Raw genomic sequence first — 15,991 nt, 5'->3', positions numbered from 1 at the left:
CTTGTTAACCCTAGCTAGTACGCCGGGGTATTCAGTAAATGTATAGACTGTATAGACTGCTTCATCTTGCAGAGATTGTATTCCTTGCTTTGTAGCCTCTCGACGAGTCATTTCGATAGGTGCGTGCACTTTAGTACGTATAGGCCATTAGCGAAGAAAACAGCATGGTTTTAGATCCTTCGCTTCAATTAGATTACATGTATTTATAATGAACAAACAACTATGCAACACAATTACTAATTCTTGAAACGGTGAAAGCATCGAGCTTCCGTCCGTAATGACAGCTAAGATTCAGAAAGTTAAGGACCTGAGCCAAGACCAGCTTGAAGCTACTAACGGTGTGCTCAAGAAACCTAGCAAGCCTACGCTCGACAGTATTGAGGAGGGGGGGGATGGTACAGAGTATTGTATGGTGTTGTAGCTAATATTCATATTGACTAGAGTCTTCTTTCTATGATACATACACTTTGCATTATGGGTTCGGTTCTCGGAAGTCATAACCTCCGAAAAGTGTTCTCACAAGCAAAGTGTACTAGTATTGGCTCTCGGCTGGAATGGACTTTAACCAGCGGATATTAGCGTTATTTCCTCGATTGGCAATAGCTTTTAAGTACGGACTACATATTATCACGCACCATCTTTTAGATATATAGGTGAAGGTGATCGCTTTGTTTACAGACTGCTCCTAACCAGAACCCTACTCAATTTAATCTGAGAAGACAAAAGAAAGAGAAAGAAAACAAGAAACAGAAACAGTCTTCACAACCATGTCGAACCCTAGCGTAATCGTCTTTGGCCCTACTGGCGGCATCGGCTCTACAGCTGCTCGAGTGGCCCATGAGCAAGGTGCCAAGGTCTTCTTGGCCATGCGGGACGTTAGCAAACCCATCCCCGAACTCACCCCAGATCAAGAGCGAGATGGTGGATTCGAAAGAATTCAAGCCGACCTCATGGACACAGAGAGCATTAAAGCTGCTGTAGCCAAGTCAGGAGCCAAGCACGCTTTCATCTACCTGGTCTTCGGGGTTTCGGATGGCATGCGCTCGGCCATCGAAGCACTGAAATCTGCTGGTATCGAGTTCGTTGTCTTCCTGAGCAGCTCGAGCGTTACGGCCCAAAGCGCCGGCAAAGAAGGCCTCAAGAGTGTGCCGACGTCCGATTTCATCGCCTTTGCCCACGCCCAGGTGGAGATTAACCTCCAAAACATATTCGGAGAGGGCGGCTACGTGGCAGTGCGGCCTTCCTATTTCTTGTCCAACACATTTCGATGGCGCGCTATGATCCGCACTGGTGAGGTGAAGCTGGTGGCGCCGGACGTTACTTTTGACTACATCGCACCCGCAGACATCAGCCGCGTGTGTGCGGGATTCCTCGTCCGTGGCGCAAAGACGCCTGATGGCTCGCCCAGCCCGTCGTCCGTAACGCTATGTGGGCCGAAAATCGCGTCTCAGAGAGACGCTCTGGCTGCTATTGGTAAAGCTATCGGCAAGGAGCTTGCAGTCAAGAGTGTGGATCAAGAGGATGAGGGCGTCGAGGTGTTTAAGGCTGATGGGATTCCGGAACATATAGCCAGGGACCTCGTGCGGAAGTTGATTTCCAGATCGGAAAACGATGATCCTCTCTATAAGGAGGATTTCTATGTGGAAGCAGCAGCTAATGTGGAGAAGTATAGCGGTCAATCTCCTACGGAGATTGCTCAATGGGCTTTTGAGAATAAAGAACAATTTGTTTAAGAGGATATAACAATAGCACAATAAAGGATACCAAAGTAACTGCAGATTCTACCAAAAGAGGATTCTGATTCTTTCCCCCCCCCAACTTGCTCCTCTTGTATCCAAACAGCCGTATTTGGTATCGAAAATAGTGGAATTTACCCTATTCATAGGTAAAGAGACTTTGTAAGACACAACTGTAAAAGCAGCTGAGCAACTTAGCTTGTGCGTCTTTCCAATAGCCTAACTCACGCGAAAACTCCATGCACCACTCAACATAAGAATTTCTTCAGGCTGGCAGCGTTTGTATCAGCTAGGGTAAAGCCTTATTATCAATCATTAGATCTATTGTGTTTATGAGACATTGGAGATGGTTATGTATAAATTGGTCCAAAGATAAAATGGGTTGATTGCTATATAATTAGCCTGACTTGAGAATTGCTCAAAGGCAGACAGATAAAAGTGTGGTTCTCAAGTCCCATTGATACAGTACCCATATCATCATTACACAAACGTTTTTTTCAATTCGCTGCAATGACCATCCTTGCATCCTTCACATAAAGAGCTCTGGTGTGGACCATTACTCTGTTCTGAGTAGTATGGCGTCTCCAGTTGTATACCATACCATTTCTTAATACGATACGCAATTCTTTCTGCATATGTATTATTCAAAAGTGGTTTGCTAAGGCGATTGCAGCCTTTACAGCGTTGGTAATAGACCCTTGCATTGTATCGATCATTTGGATACATCCGTATAGTGATGGCAACCATATTGCTTGACCATCCATTCGAACCGCATTTATCATTGTGGCATATAAATCGACCCATAATGTTCGTGTCGTATTCCCTAATACAAGTTTCCGCATCGTCAATTTTGCAGAAATCAAGATGTAAATCATCTTCTTCAAGCAGAAGAGACACTTCATCGTGTAAAGATGGTACATAGCCCACTTTTTGTTGGATTTCGCTTTCTTACGCGTCATGACAAGGGTATTTAGTGAAATCTAAGCTAGCAATTCGGCCTAGCATTAGGTCAGAAGAACCGAGATATAAGGAGTGGTCCGTACTTTAAATAAAGCTCAAGTAATATGTCGGTGTTAGGTTCGCTCCTCGCAGTTTGGCTTGTTCCTCCTTCATGAACCGCTATCTCAGTACATATTATTCTTCGTCGTTAGTTATTCTCGGGGGTTAAGTCAGGTCAACAGACAGTTAAAGATGTTGGGCAACCACCAATTAAGAACAAAATAAAAAAAAGTTGGGGTTGTAAATTTTAGCAGCGATTCGTCCCAGTGCCTTGAAGAAGACTCTTGAAGAAGACAGAACGAAAGAAAGACGGATCACTACATGTACTAATTAAAGAATTTTATAGCCTCTCTTCAACATAGTGATGGGCGGGTGGACAACTCTATGCTGCCATACATGATACAACTATGTACATGTACACTTGTAGGCCGCCCGCAGTTGTCTAACGGCTGTGCTTATAGGCCACCTACAGTGGAGCCTGAGCCTTGATGGAATAGAAGGCGAAACATTTTTTGTCTACATGAAGGGATATTGTTCGGGGTCGCGCACTAGGGCTCTCTCCGTCGTTGCTTCCAGCACTTTTCCATAGCTGTAATAGTCCCTGTAATGGTATTCTTAAAGGTTCAATACCACCGATTCATGCCCGTTCGCTGTTACTGTCGCACCCAAACCCATGTTCCTGCGAATATTTCGTTATGGCTGGATGAAAGGTCTATAATTGAAGCGGCTCTGTGCTGCCACGTCTGACGCTATGCTTATAAATCTTGCCAAAATCCTAGCCATAGACCCTAGCGATAGCCATCGGAGTATTTAACCTTATATTAAGGTCGTAACCCCAAGGGCGGCAAAGCGGCAAAGCGAATCAGGTAAGAGAGACTCCATCGGGCCAACCATCACCGCATCAGACCCCACTTGGGAATAGTAATCATCAAAGGCACCGATACTATTGAGTGCCGCACAAATCTGGCGATAGCCGACGACGGCCGTTTCACGCGTGTTTACCGATATACAAGATATCGCTGCCCAATGTAAAAGTCACTCGTTGAAAATAGTATGGAAAGGAGTGATATGAAACTCGTATAGGTAAAATGGTCGTCTAGAATCATCAGTTACAATAATAAATAGCGATGATAAGACGGACCATATCATTTCACCGTTTCCGAAATGGCATAAGATCTTATCGATCCTAATGCAAGGGTTAGAAAAATAAGGATTACTCTGCATCATGTCGTGATAGGGGAACTGAAAGGATTATCCTCTCTACGCCAAGATGTAGGAAGAGGCTCGGAACAAGCCAATGCAGTACGCCCCCGGAATCCACCGCTGAGATAGCAAAGCAATATTGTTTCCACTAGTCGATTCTGGGTTCGGGAGACTTACAACAGTACGACCATCTCGTTATCGTACGGATAGAGCATGAAGTACAATATTGTTGGTCTCGGGGCGTTCATAGCAATAAACGGAGAGGCTTCAACATTAATTCGGCCGAAAATAAATTGGTGGATGTGGTGTATGGAGCTGTGGTACCCCAACTTGAAGCCTCGGAAATTTTGTGTAACAAGTCGTTATCGTTGACTCCTAGATCATTATGGTGTTGAGAGGTCATGAGATTGACACGCATATCACAGAACCGTTATCTGATGTGGAAAGAGATATTCACGGTTTCTAAAGCTACTCTTGGGTGCTATTCTTCTATTTAACCATCACTGTCACTCACTCTTCTTGAAGAATAAATCATGTCATATACTGTGCCTAAAGTACTATATTAAAACCCATCAACGTTACCATAATCTTGCTTATAAGGCAGTAACACTATGTTGGCCGTTACCCCTTCTTCGGATTCAACTTCAGCCTCGCTGATCCATTCAAGGGAGCTAAAGCTTGGCTTTTTCAGCAACGAGTATCCCCATGATGACAGGAAGACGTTGCTGAGGCGTCTACTCGCACACAGCAAGGACAAGCAATATCCTAATCTTGCGCGTTTCATCCACGAAGCCACAGTGGCGGTTCGTGAAGAGGCTCGCCAGCTCCCTGCTCCATTGCGGGAATTGATTCCGCACTTTGATTGTATATTTGATCTGGCCGATGATGCAAAACTCATCAGTGGACCATTTGCTAGCTCCATTGACGAGCTTCTGCTCTGCGCTGTGCAGTTGGCCACTTTCATCGGATGCTACGAGGATAGCAAAGAGAACTATGACTTCCACAGCGTCAATGCTTGCCTGACTGGTCTTGGTGCTGGACTCTTGGCTACGGCAGCAGTATCCTTGGCGCCGACGCTTGGTGATATTCCTATTGTTGGAGCCGAGGTAATTCGTGTATGCTTTCGAATGGTTGTTCTAGTCAATCAAGTATCGCAGAATTTAGAGCCGAGGCACGGTGATGGGCTTGGAGATAGCTGGGCCTACGTGATACCGGGAGTCGTGGCTGAAGATGCTCAGAAAGAGCTTGATACTATCAATGCAGCCGAGGTACGTTATCAGTTTACCAAGTCTACTCTATTCATTCCTTCTTCCTAGTCATAATTGCATCTGTACCATTTTCTTGTTTAAAATACTTTAAAAGATAGCCATGTTAGAGAGGAATTCTAGGACAAACAGCGTCTAACATAAATCATTCAGCTTACGCCAGAGGCCAGCAAGATCTTTATCAGTGCCATGAGCCGTAACTCAGTAATCCTAAGTGGGCCACCGGCACGGCTCAAACATCTCTTCTGTACATCTCACTTCTTCCGCAATCGCGACTGGTCAGCGATGCCGGTATACAGCGGCCTTGGCCACGCACCTCACATTTACACCTCGGCGCATGCCGACAATGTCGTGAGGACTCCGTCAATGGAGTTGCTAGATGCGCGCTACTCGCCTCAAGTCCCCATCTTCTCCATCTCAACAGGCGATCCTATCTCTGCCAGCAGCGCCAGCGAGCTGTTCCAGACCATAGTGGAGGAGCTCCTCATAAAGTCCATTCAGTTTGACAAGGTCATCGAGAGCATCCTGCAAATGGCCAAGGATTTGGAGGCAACAGACTGCCAGGTTCTTATCTTTCGCACATCGTTTCCCGTGCGAGATCTGCTCAAGGCAGTTCAGGAGCAAGAACAGCAAGGCTTAAGCATTCTCCGTGCCTCGGTGCGGGACCTGGTGCCGTGGCTGAGTGAGGCTGGAACGCCGCGAAAGAGTCTGGACTCGGCGCAGTCCAAGATTGCTATTGTGGGAATGGCATGCCGATTGCCCGGAGGGGCAACTGACACTGAAAGGTTTTGGGATATCCTGGACGCCGGGCTGGATGTCCACCGCAAGATTCCAGCAGATCGTTTTGACGTCGATACGCACTGTGATCCTGCAGGCAAGCGCATGAATACAAGCTACACGCCGTACGGCTGCTTCATTGATGAGCCGGGCCTCTTTGATGCGCCGTTCTTCAACATGTCGCCTCGTGAGGCTCTTCAGACCGACCCAATGCAACGGCTGGCTATCGTGACGGCCTATGAGGCTCTTGAGCGCGCCGGCTACGTTGCAAATCGTACCGTCTCGACAAAACTGGAGCGTGCGGGCTCCTTTTACGCGCAGGCTAGCGATGATTATCATGAAGTTAACTCAGGTCAAGAAATAGGTACCTACTTTGTAACAGGAGGATGTAGAGCCTTTGGAGCGGGACGAATCAACTACTTCTTCAAGTTTGCTGGACCCAGTTACAGTATTGATACTGCCTGTTCGTCTGGTTTGGCAACTATCCACGTATGCTAAGTCATTTCTCTTTTAATTCTCAGCCTTGATCAATCACTAATGCATTATCTTGATTCCTAGCTTGCATGTAACTCACTGTGGAACGGTGATACAGACATGGCAGTAGCTGGCGGCACAAACGTGCTGACCAACTCGGACGGCTTTGCTGGACTGAGCAACGGCCACTTCTTATCCAAGACCCCCAACGCATGTAAGACGTGGGACAGCGAGGCTGACGGATATTGCCGCGCGGATGGCGTAGTCTCACTAGTGTTGAAGAGGCTCGAAGATGCCGAGGCCGACAATGACAACATCCTCGGCGTGATTCTCGCCGCAGGAACCAACCATTCGGCTGAGGCTGTCTCCATCACGCATCCTCATGCCGGCCACCAGGCTGACCTCACTCGAGCCTTGCTGCGTAAAGCCGCCGTGGATCCGCTAGATATCGGTTATATCGAAATGCATGGCACCGGGACACAGGCTGGCGATGCGCAAGAGATCCAGTCCGTATGCAACGTCTTTGCGCCCCTGACGACGCGCCGCCGCTCGTCCAAGCAGCCACTCCATATCGGTGCAGTCAAGTCCAATATCGGTCATGGAGAGGCGGTGGCGGGCATAACAGCATTGCTCAAAGTACTCCTAATGTTCGAAAAGGGGGCCATACCGAAGCACGTCGGCATAAAGGGCGTGATCAACCCGGGGTTTCCCAGTGATCAGGAGATGCAGCGCAGAAACCTCCACATTCCCTACGAAAAAGTTTCGTGGCAGCGCAATCCCGAGCGCAAGCGCGTTGCCGTTGTTAACAACTTCGGCGCATCCGGCGGCAATAGCAGCCTCATCATTGAAGAGCCACCGTTGCGAGACAATACCGAGAGAAGAGATCCTCGCGCAGCCCACCTCGTCGTGGTCTCAGCCAAGAGCAAAGTTTCTCTCGGGGGTAATCTGGAACGCTTGGCCGCCTACCTAGAGGTGCATCCGGATGTTTCGATGGCTGATCTGGCTTATACTACAACCGCACGGCGCCAGCATCACAATCACCGCGTAGCCATTTCCATCTCTACATCTTCATCGCCAGAGGGCATGTTATCTGCGTTGAAAAGGCAGCTTGCCTCGCACATGGAGTCGGCGGACACGCACAAGCCCATCTCACCAACAGGTCCGCCACCGGTGGTGTTTGCCTTTACTGGCCAAGGGGCTTCCCACCGGTCGATGAACCTTGGGCTGTTTCGCGAATCACCAGTATTTCGCGAGCAAATTCTGCATCTCGACTCACTGGCGCAAGGCCAGGGCTTCCCATCCATCATCCCCGTCATCGATGGTAGCCATCCACAGGACCATGCGCATTCCCCCATCATGACACATCTCGCTCTTGTCTGCGTCGAGATTGCGCTCGCCAAGTATTGGAACTCGCTCGGGGTGTATCCTAGCGTAGTCGTTGGCCACAGCCTGGGCGAATATGCTGCGCTACATGTTGCTGGTGTTCTCTCAGCGGCCGACACCATCTTCCTGGTCGGTAGCCGCGCCATCCTCTTGGAGCGGAGGTGTACGAGCGGCAGCCATAAGATGTTGGCTGTAAAGGCATCCCTCGATATAATAAACAAGAAGGCCGGTTTCAAAGGTCTCCCGTTTGAAGTCTCGTGTATCAATGGGCCCAATGACACGGTCCTCAGCGGACTAGGGGCTGATATGGAGGCCCTGGCCTCGGCTCTGCAGGAATCTGACCAAGACGGCCCTGGACTTAAATGCTCCCTATTGGATATAGCCTTTGCCTTCCACTCTTCCCAAACAGACCCAATATTGGATGAATATGAGCATTTAGCTAGCAAAGGCGTGCTTTACCATGCACCGGCCATTCCCATCGTGTCGCCGCTGCTTGGTTGCAATATCACCAAGGAATTGATAGTCAACCCGACTTACCTGCGCCGTGCAACTCGTGAGACTGTGGATTTCGTTGCCGGCATCAAGGCTGCTCACCACGCTGGACTTATTGACGAGTCCACGACGTGGGTCGAGATTGGTCCACACCCTGTATGCCTCGGCCTGTCCCGCAGCATCTTGGCCGACTCCTTCTCTCTAACGTTGGCTGCTCCGTCCTGGCAACGGGGCGAAAACAACTGAAAGACATTGAGCCACTCCCTGGGCGTTCTGTATAGTGCTGGCGTCCCACTACGGTTTGATGAGTTCCATCGTCCATTCGAGCATGCATTGCGTCTCCTAGACTTGCCAACCTATACATGGAACGATAAGAACTACTGGCTCCAGTATAACGGCGATTGGGCCCTTACCAAGGGTAACACTTTCTATGACGAGGAGAAGAAGCTGCTGCTGCAACAACAACAGACAAGGGCCTTGCCGGCGCCGCCGCGCTCTGGACTTCGAACATCACTAGTCCATGAGGTTGTGGATGAGTCGTTTGACGGCTCTGCTGGTCGTGTTATTGCGCAGTCTGATTTGATGCAGGCTGAATTTCTGACTGCTGCGCGGGGCCATCAGATGAATGGCGCAGGCGTAGTCACTTCGGTAAGTATACAACCATGAACGTCTTGTTATCAGAATGAAAGATATTAATATTTTCTTTTCTGCAACTTGTAGTCTATCCACGCAGACATTGCCTATACCCTAGGTAAATACCTCTATGAGAACCTGCGACCACAAGCAAACGTGGGAGGTGCTCCTATGGACATGGAAGTGTGCAATATGGTTGTGCGCGAGGGAATAGTTGTCCAGAAGAATACCGAAGTGCCGCAGATGATCCAGGTGTCCATCTCCACCTCAGACATCGACTCAGGGGTAGCCAATCTGGAGTGGCATAATCTCACTTCTGATGCTTCCGCGCTCACCGATGAAGAGCCCATAGTGACGGCCCAGATCCGCTACGGATCTTCGGCTGACAGCCTTGCTAGCTGGATATCGACGACGCATCTGGTACAGGGTCGTATCGAAACGCTCCAGCATCTTGCGGAGAAAGGCATAGCCAGCCGGTTGTCGCACAGCCTGGCATACCTCCTCTTCTCCAACAACCTGGTCCACTACGCAGACGAGTACCGGGGCATGCAGTCGGTGGTGATGCACGGCCTCGAGGCCTTTGCCGACGTGATGCTCAAGGCCAAGTCCAGCGGCGTTTGGACTGTTCCGCCATTCTTCATCGACAGCGTTGCCCATCTGGCGGGTTTTGTGATGAACGTATCCGATGCCATGGATACTCGCGCCAACTTCTGTGTTACTCCTGGCTGTGGCTCGATGCGTATCGCTCGCCCACTCGTTGCCGGGGCTAAATACCAATCCTATGTCAAGATGATTCCAACAACTGAGGACCCAACCGTATATCTTGGCGATGTCTACATATTGCAGGAGGGTGAGATCATTGGCCTTGTTCACGACATCAAGTTTCGCCGCTACCCCCGCCTGCTACTCAACAGATTCTTCTCGCCCCCCGATGTTAAGAACAGAAGTACTGCCACCGTTTCTACACGTACTCATGCGCAACCTGTTCCATCTAGTGCTGTACTAAAATCTGTTGTTGCCACCAAAGTCGTGGTGGCTGAAATTAAAAAGGAGGATGAGGAACAATCGCTAGAGGCATCAATACAGACGCCATTAGTGTCTACTCGAGCCTCTATCCCTGTGCCTGTACCCATCTCCACGGTTGCCCCGGTTGAGCTGGCGCCACCCGCGGCGGACAGCACAGCTATGAAAGCCATGGCGCTTTTAGCGGAAGAATCAGGGCTCGACCCTGCTGACCTGAACGATGAGGCCAACTTCATGCACCTGGGAGTTGACAGCTTGATGAGCCTCGTCATTGCTGAGAAGTTTCGGGACGAGCTCGGCGTTGTGATTAATGGCAGCTTATTCTTGGAGTATCAGACAGTTGGGGACTTGCGTGCGTGGCTGGTGGAGTACTATAGCTAGAGTGAAGAGCATTTTGTGACCATGAGCAAGTTTTCATTGCATGTATGTAACCTTTTTTTACATATGTATATATCTTTTGCCTCTTATGCCTCTTATGCCTCTCTTACCTTGGTCTTTATTTATGGTATGGAAAATGAGAAATTGAGACAGCAGTGTGAAGATGAAAGTGAATGTAATTGAAAATTGTCAAGTTTGAATAGGCGCAAATTACTTCAATACAAAAAATATTAACGCCCAAATCCAATCCCTAGACTTGGATCCCTGATAAATATTTATAGCAATGCCCGGGCGTATATCCCTTACTTACCTTATCATCCAGAATATCCTTCTATTAGCTGCCAGAGTGCTTCTCATAGGTAGTTTTACATCCTACAATGGTGAAGATTTATATTCACATGATTAATAATACGCGTGATACCTTTTTCCCCTTCTTCCTTTCCTTCTCATTTACCTCCAACAACTTAGAAGAGGCAGCGGACACTTTACCATTCATCCTCGGTCGCAAAGTTTTAAGTCGATCATTGCAAGTCTTTTAAGGATCATCCGTGACTGCTAAATTAACTTAAGATGAAACAACCACTCCACTTTCCAGATCTACATCGTCGCCTTTCTTGTGGAATTGTGCCAATGTTTCCTTGCTTCTGGTAGAGCTAAGACTTTCGGAAAATGGGTTGTTGCTCGCTTTCAACTGTGACTCTGGAACAGCTTCATGCGTTGTAGAAGGGCCTTGAACTTCACGCTTTGAGCTGTCGACGAAATGTCACAATTGTAGTTGCCCATCTTCTCCTCATCTTCTCGCTCGCACTCTACAACCGGCGAAACAATATTTGCATCACTTTCGGGTTTTACTTTGCCATTTTTTTTTGTTTCCACCAAGCTGGCATTATTGCCTGCCACCTCCTGCTCTGCCTCGATTTTTCTTATTTCAGACAAAACCCACTCAACCCTGTACTGCTGAAAGGTCACTCTTGCCTTGGCTTTCTTGTATCTTCGTTCTGAACAGTATCAGAGTGAATTGGAGTTGATTGCGATATCGTTTTTGCTCCTGTGAATTCCTGGCCAGTTCGCTTTCAGACCGCATCTGTTCTCCGACTGACTCTGTCTGCGTATCTTTTGTGTTATCAATCGCCGTCATGTTTCCCTCATGACCGCAATCACCCTTGCGCTTTACAGGCTGCGGTTCCATTCTCTGCGTATACTTAGTAAATTGGTCAAGGTAGAGGCATTCGAACGCGAGGTATTCAACAAACGTCGTCCACTGGTCCTGCTGCTTTGGGTCTAAGTATTGCTGGAAGGACTGGACAAATCCATATTTCATAAGAAGATCCTTCAAAGCATTGGTATACACAAGCAAGGCAGCTCTCTCTTCTTTTTCATTCTCATATCGCCGTGATTCCCATTTGCGATGTTCACGCTCCCATTGCCTGCGCGTTGCCTACTCGAATTGACGGCGATGTTGAGCGAGATACTCAGGAAACTCAATCGTGCGCCCTCTAGTGTTGAGCTACCATAGACGGAATTGATGCCAACGAAGTAGTTGCCTATGAAATACCTGCCAATAGAATTCCCGCCAGTCAGAGTTGTTCAGTGAGTGCTATCATTCACGAAAGCAGCTCCAGTTCTGGTTTACCATGCTTTGCCGCGCAAGGCATGCTAGCAGTAGGTACATGTACTGTTTTATAGCCTCTCTTTTGTGGAAATGGATTCGCCGTTTAATACAATTAATGTATCTCGGTGATCCACAAATAGGAGCAGGATGAGCAGGATTCCCCCTCAGCCACATAAAGATGCGAAGACTTGATAGTTTGTTGCGTAAGTCCAAGGTGAAACAATCAATTGCTCGAGCTGGGTAAAGAAGCAGTCAATGTCTCAATACTAACCAGAGAGAGCCAAAGCCGGTAGATGGGGCGTGTTGAAGCAATTAAAGATAGATTGGCCATGAATGCATGTCTATGTCAAATAAATACATAACATACAGTTTGGAAAGTTTCGGTGCCTTCACCTTTCGGGAGCTGCTAAAAATTGAAGCTGTAGTAACATTGAACATACATGTACATTGAAGCTTTGTCTCTCCAACATCGAGTCTCGAAACCCGCTCTTCCGATCGCTGGCCTAGATAAGAGAGTCTCTCTATGGCCATTTTGACTCGCAATGGCGTTGCATCACAATCGCGCTAACTCGGTAAAGATCTATAATCCACACAGCGTCGTCGAAATGGCAACAAGCAGCAACCGCTTGGAGCTTAGCCAGCTTGCTTATGTGAGCGCCCGGTTAGCTCAATCGGTAGAGCGTGAGACTCTTAAATCACACGTTCTGAAGTGGCGATGCGATATCTCAAGGTTGCGGGTTCGACCCCCGCATTGGGCTTTTCCTATACAAGCATCTGGCTGGGATATCACGGCGGTTGTTTTTTGCCTTTTTGCCTTTTTAAAGTCTACGTGTAGTCTATCTACCATACAGCGTTTATTGAAACGAGATCTTATTATCGCTACCTAGGGATAATAATATCCTCGTGCTCCTAAACCAGTCAGAACCTTCACACTTTACAACCCAGCTAATATCGTCCGCCACACATTGCAAAGTTCATCTAAGGTGCCAACGGGGCAACGCCCAATTTTTGTGCACCAACGCTGTAACCGATGCCGTAAGAATCAGGGCATTGCAGATAGCCCGAGTCGTATGCATCAGCGAACCTAGACATGATTCATTTTAGTATACGACACCAATGAGTTTGATGTTCAATAGGTAACTTACGTTGCGCAACGACCACTGGCGTCTGAAAGGTGATAGTAAGCCTCCCATAGAAGGCAGTTTGAGTCCTCTTAAAAGAGAAAAATGTTAGTTGGCGTATTTCGCAACCAGCTCAGTACTACATATATACTTACGAGTGCACATATTGGCGCAGCTGTCGATAACCGTCTGCTCATCACCAGCAATCTCGACATCGATAATGTGAGCAAAGGCATATCCGCAAGTATCCTGGTCCCATGATAGAGCATAAGTAGGCGTGGCAGCTACAGTCTGGGTGGTTGTAGTAGTGGCTGTTGTTGTTGTCGTAGTTACTGCAGAAATCGTGTTCGTAGCAGTTGCGAGTGCGATTGAGGTCACCTAAAACAAAATGAGTATATGCTGGGATCGCTGGTTGAATCAATCTGTATAGCTTACTGTAGAGGGCAGTGTGGTTGTTACAGTATTGGTTCCAGTTGATGCTACAGTCTTGGTAACCGCGGCAGGGGTTACCGTTTTGGTCTTTGTTACCGTCTTATGCGCGACCGTCGGCACCCAGACAGTTACTCTCTCCGTTTTGTAAATGGTCTCGCAGGAAGGAGGAGGCGGCGGATAATAGCCCCGGTTATCGCGCTTGGAAGGCGTCTGGTCATTTGATATAGCAGGGGACGGAGAGATGACGGCAGCAGTTGTCGCAATTGTCGTGGTTGTAGATGTTGCCGTCGAGGTCACAGTATCTGTCTCTGTGCTAGTGAATACCGTGATTGACACCGTTCTTGACTTCAAGTTAGTAGGGGCTTTAAAATAGGAAACCCAAGGTGCTTACGCAGTAGAGGTAGATGTAATCGTAGTGGGAGCGAAATCAGTTTGATAGTCTATCTGCGTGGCGTCTGAGGTGACCGTCTTAGTTGATGGAAGGGCCTATGGAATATTGTAAATAACAAGTCCTCATGGAAAATAATAACCGACATCATACAGTTTTTGTAGTATAGTCTGTACGTGTTTGTGTCCACCAAGGCCAGTGTTTAGTTGTTACAACTATAAGTCGGTGTCAGATAGAAAAGGCTTGGAACTCTAGGCTTGCTTGACTGTGTCTGCACCTTCTTTGACCTTAGTGATCTTGCAATGCTCGCCATGATTGACTGGTGGCCCAGGAAGAGCAAGTGCCGCTTGGAACGCGACGTTGCCAATGAGGAATTTACGGAGGATGGTCATAATGACACCCAGAGTTGATGATAAATTTCGACAGAGACAGTATTGCTCACCTATTTGCGGCAATAATACAAATTCTCGATTGGAACCATCTTACGTTTTAGGGATGCAATATTGTATTTAAATAGAAATAAGCCACCACTGCCGGCTCGGGACTGACCTGACTATCGACGCTTGCCGTTCAGCTATTGAGCAAGCTCATTACAGTGCATTTTGAGGCCATCGTGAGAATTACGGCGATAGATCAATAGTCTCGTGCAATAGTCGCCATTTTAGGAGTTTTTTATGGATTTTGGCTGAGCTAATGTTCTCTTCAGCTACAGCCACTGAGATTCAGCAGAGGCAGTACTAGTTAGTGAGCATCTATCTAGAGTCCAGACCCTGCTTAGATGGGCCAACCTGCATATATGCTAGCCTTATTTAGACTATCAATTTCAATCAGATCCAGAACCGTTGCCGGTGAACCGGGACCCTAGGTAGCTGACGGAGTATTAATAGGTCGGATAGGGCGTGGTCCAAGATGGTCGATAGACAACCTTCGGAAAGTCGATGGAAATCTTTATTACGCCCCAGAGGTCTTGGGGTTTTGGGTGCGATTGTTGTTTGTCGCATTAACCCGAATATTTACTGTTGTATCAGAGTGTGATGTTACGACCCGACTTTTATGGTCGCATAACGGGCCAAGCGGGCTACAAAGAAACAGGGACCGCAAAATGAACATTCGCATACACATCAGCAATAAACGCACACGTGTGTAAAACTGGTTCCTGGTTTATACGTATGTTTAATTAATAGCTCCTCGTGTGTTTACATTTCTCGGATTCTCTATCCTTTTTGCAGACCGCTTGCGGCCGACAGTAGCTCGATCCGCTAGTTCCATAAGGAAAGCGCTCGATCCGCTCGCTCGACGAGCCAGACAAGCCAAAAGAAATCCATCACCACGACTAGATATATAAGTCCACTTCTTACCTTCACTTAGATGGCTAGTCCTCAACACGGAATCAAGATTAGGTTGCACTCCATGCTCTTACACCGCTGGCCACATACGATTACAATAACGTTGCCTATAAGAACTTCTTAACCTCACTGCCAATATAAACCCAGAATCCAGATGTATTCCTTGGCAATATTGAGTGCTACTTACCTGGCAGGAAATACGGATTGTTACATAGTTATGGATTACTGAATTCATAAAGTATTTTTATATTTTAGCCAGGTGTTGCGGCTTGCCTTCCATGCAGGAGAGGAAGCTAGGATTAACTACATGTATTAAACCGGCCTTGGCCCGGCACAGCAGGACACAGAGAGAGTGGCTTTTCTTACTAGGTAGAAGAAGCAGCATAAGCTCACTATGTGAGTTAACCACTAGCTGGGGCATGGCTCTATTCTTGAGAGATCGAGGCCGCGCCAGCTAGCTCAAATGACTCCGTGATTTATTCTCGTCTTGCGCTTTTGATATCGGTCTGACAAGCTGGGTTTCTGATGATATGTTTGTGTGTATGTGTGTGTGTGTGTGTGTGTGTGTGTGTGTGTGTGTGTGCACGTCAGTTTGAAGGTGCGTTCCCGACTTTCAACAAACTGATTAGCTATAAGAACTGTTTATATTGTTATAGTACGGGCTATATATACATAACAGGCCATGTGTGCTCTGATACCATTTTTATTAATTTTCTTCTTAAAGAAACG

The 15,991-nt window shown here is 47.7% G+C and overlaps 4 protein-coding genes and 1 non-coding gene across 5 annotated transcripts; 4 read left to right on the top strand and 1 right to left on the bottom strand.

Moving 5' to 3' along the window:
- Positions 1–697: 697 nt before the first annotated feature.
- Positions 698–1,783, top strand: TrAFT101_009628 (uncharacterized protein). Its single transcript, XM_024908095.2, has one exon. It carries the CDS (start codon positions 768–770, stop codon positions 1,731–1,733), a length of 966 nt encoding a protein of 321 aa, XP_024761437.2. The 5' UTR covers positions 698–767; the 3' UTR covers positions 1,734–1,783.
- Positions 1,784–4,549: 2,766 nt separating this feature from the next.
- On the top strand, positions 4,550–8,575 carry TrAFT101_009627 (Type I Iterative PKS; the record flags this gene model as incomplete). The annotated part of the gene is made up of 3 exons (XM_024902508.2): positions 4,550–5,206; positions 5,357–6,469; positions 6,539–8,575. The coding sequence occupies 3 exons, from the start codon at positions 4,550–4,552 to the stop codon at positions 8,573–8,575; spliced, it is 3,807 nt and encodes a 1,268-aa protein (XP_024761439.2).
- Positions 8,245–10,393, top strand: TrAFT101_009626 (putative secondary metabolism biosynthetic enzyme). Its single transcript, XM_066128716.1, has 2 exons — positions 8,245–8,977; positions 9,050–10,393. Exons 1-2 carry the CDS (start codon positions 8,912–8,914, stop codon positions 10,364–10,366), a joined length of 1,383 nt encoding a protein of 460 aa, XP_065984836.1. The 5' UTR covers positions 8,245–8,911; the 3' UTR covers positions 10,367–10,393.
- Positions 10,394–12,631: 2,238 nt separating this feature from the next.
- On the top strand, positions 12,632–12,733 carry TrAFT101_009625. The gene has a single exon. It is a non-coding gene; the product is annotated as a tRNA-Lys (tRNA).
- Positions 12,734–12,859: 126 nt separating this feature from the next.
- TrAFT101_009624 (uncharacterized protein) lies at positions 12,860–14,308 on the bottom strand (the record flags this gene model as incomplete). Its single annotated transcript, XM_024903874.2, has 7 exons — positions 12,860–13,059; positions 13,121–13,187; positions 13,252–13,474; positions 13,532–13,868; positions 13,920–14,014; positions 14,070–14,131; positions 14,194–14,308. 7 exons carry the CDS (start codon positions 14,306–14,308, stop codon positions 12,954–12,956), a joined length of 1,005 nt encoding a protein of 334 aa, XP_024761440.2. The 3' UTR covers positions 12,860–12,953.
- Positions 14,309–15,991: the final 1,683 nt, after the last annotated feature.

The sequence above is a fragment of the Trichoderma asperellum genome, chromosome 6, assembly GCF_020647865.1.
Source record: "Trichoderma asperellum chromosome 6, complete sequence".
In the NCBI taxonomy this organism is placed as follows: Eukaryota; Fungi; Ascomycota; class Sordariomycetes; order Hypocreales; family Hypocreaceae; genus Trichoderma; species Trichoderma asperellum.
The sequence above is the reverse complement of the archived record's forward strand: the minus strand, read 5'-3'. Positions and strand labels throughout refer to the sequence as shown.

Coding starts and splice junctions, on each gene's coding strand:
- TrAFT101_009626 (XM_066128716.1), top strand. CDS start 8,912: ATGCAGGCTGAATTTCTGACTGCTGCGCGGGGCCATCAGATGAATGGC. Junction 8,978..9,049: donor GCGCAGGCGTAGTCACTTCG/GTAAGTATACAA, acceptor TGCAACTTGTAG/TCTATCCACGCAGACATTGC.
- TrAFT101_009628 (XM_024908095.2), top strand. CDS start 768: ATGTCGAACCCTAGCGTAATCGTCTTTGGCCCTACTGGCGGCATCGGC.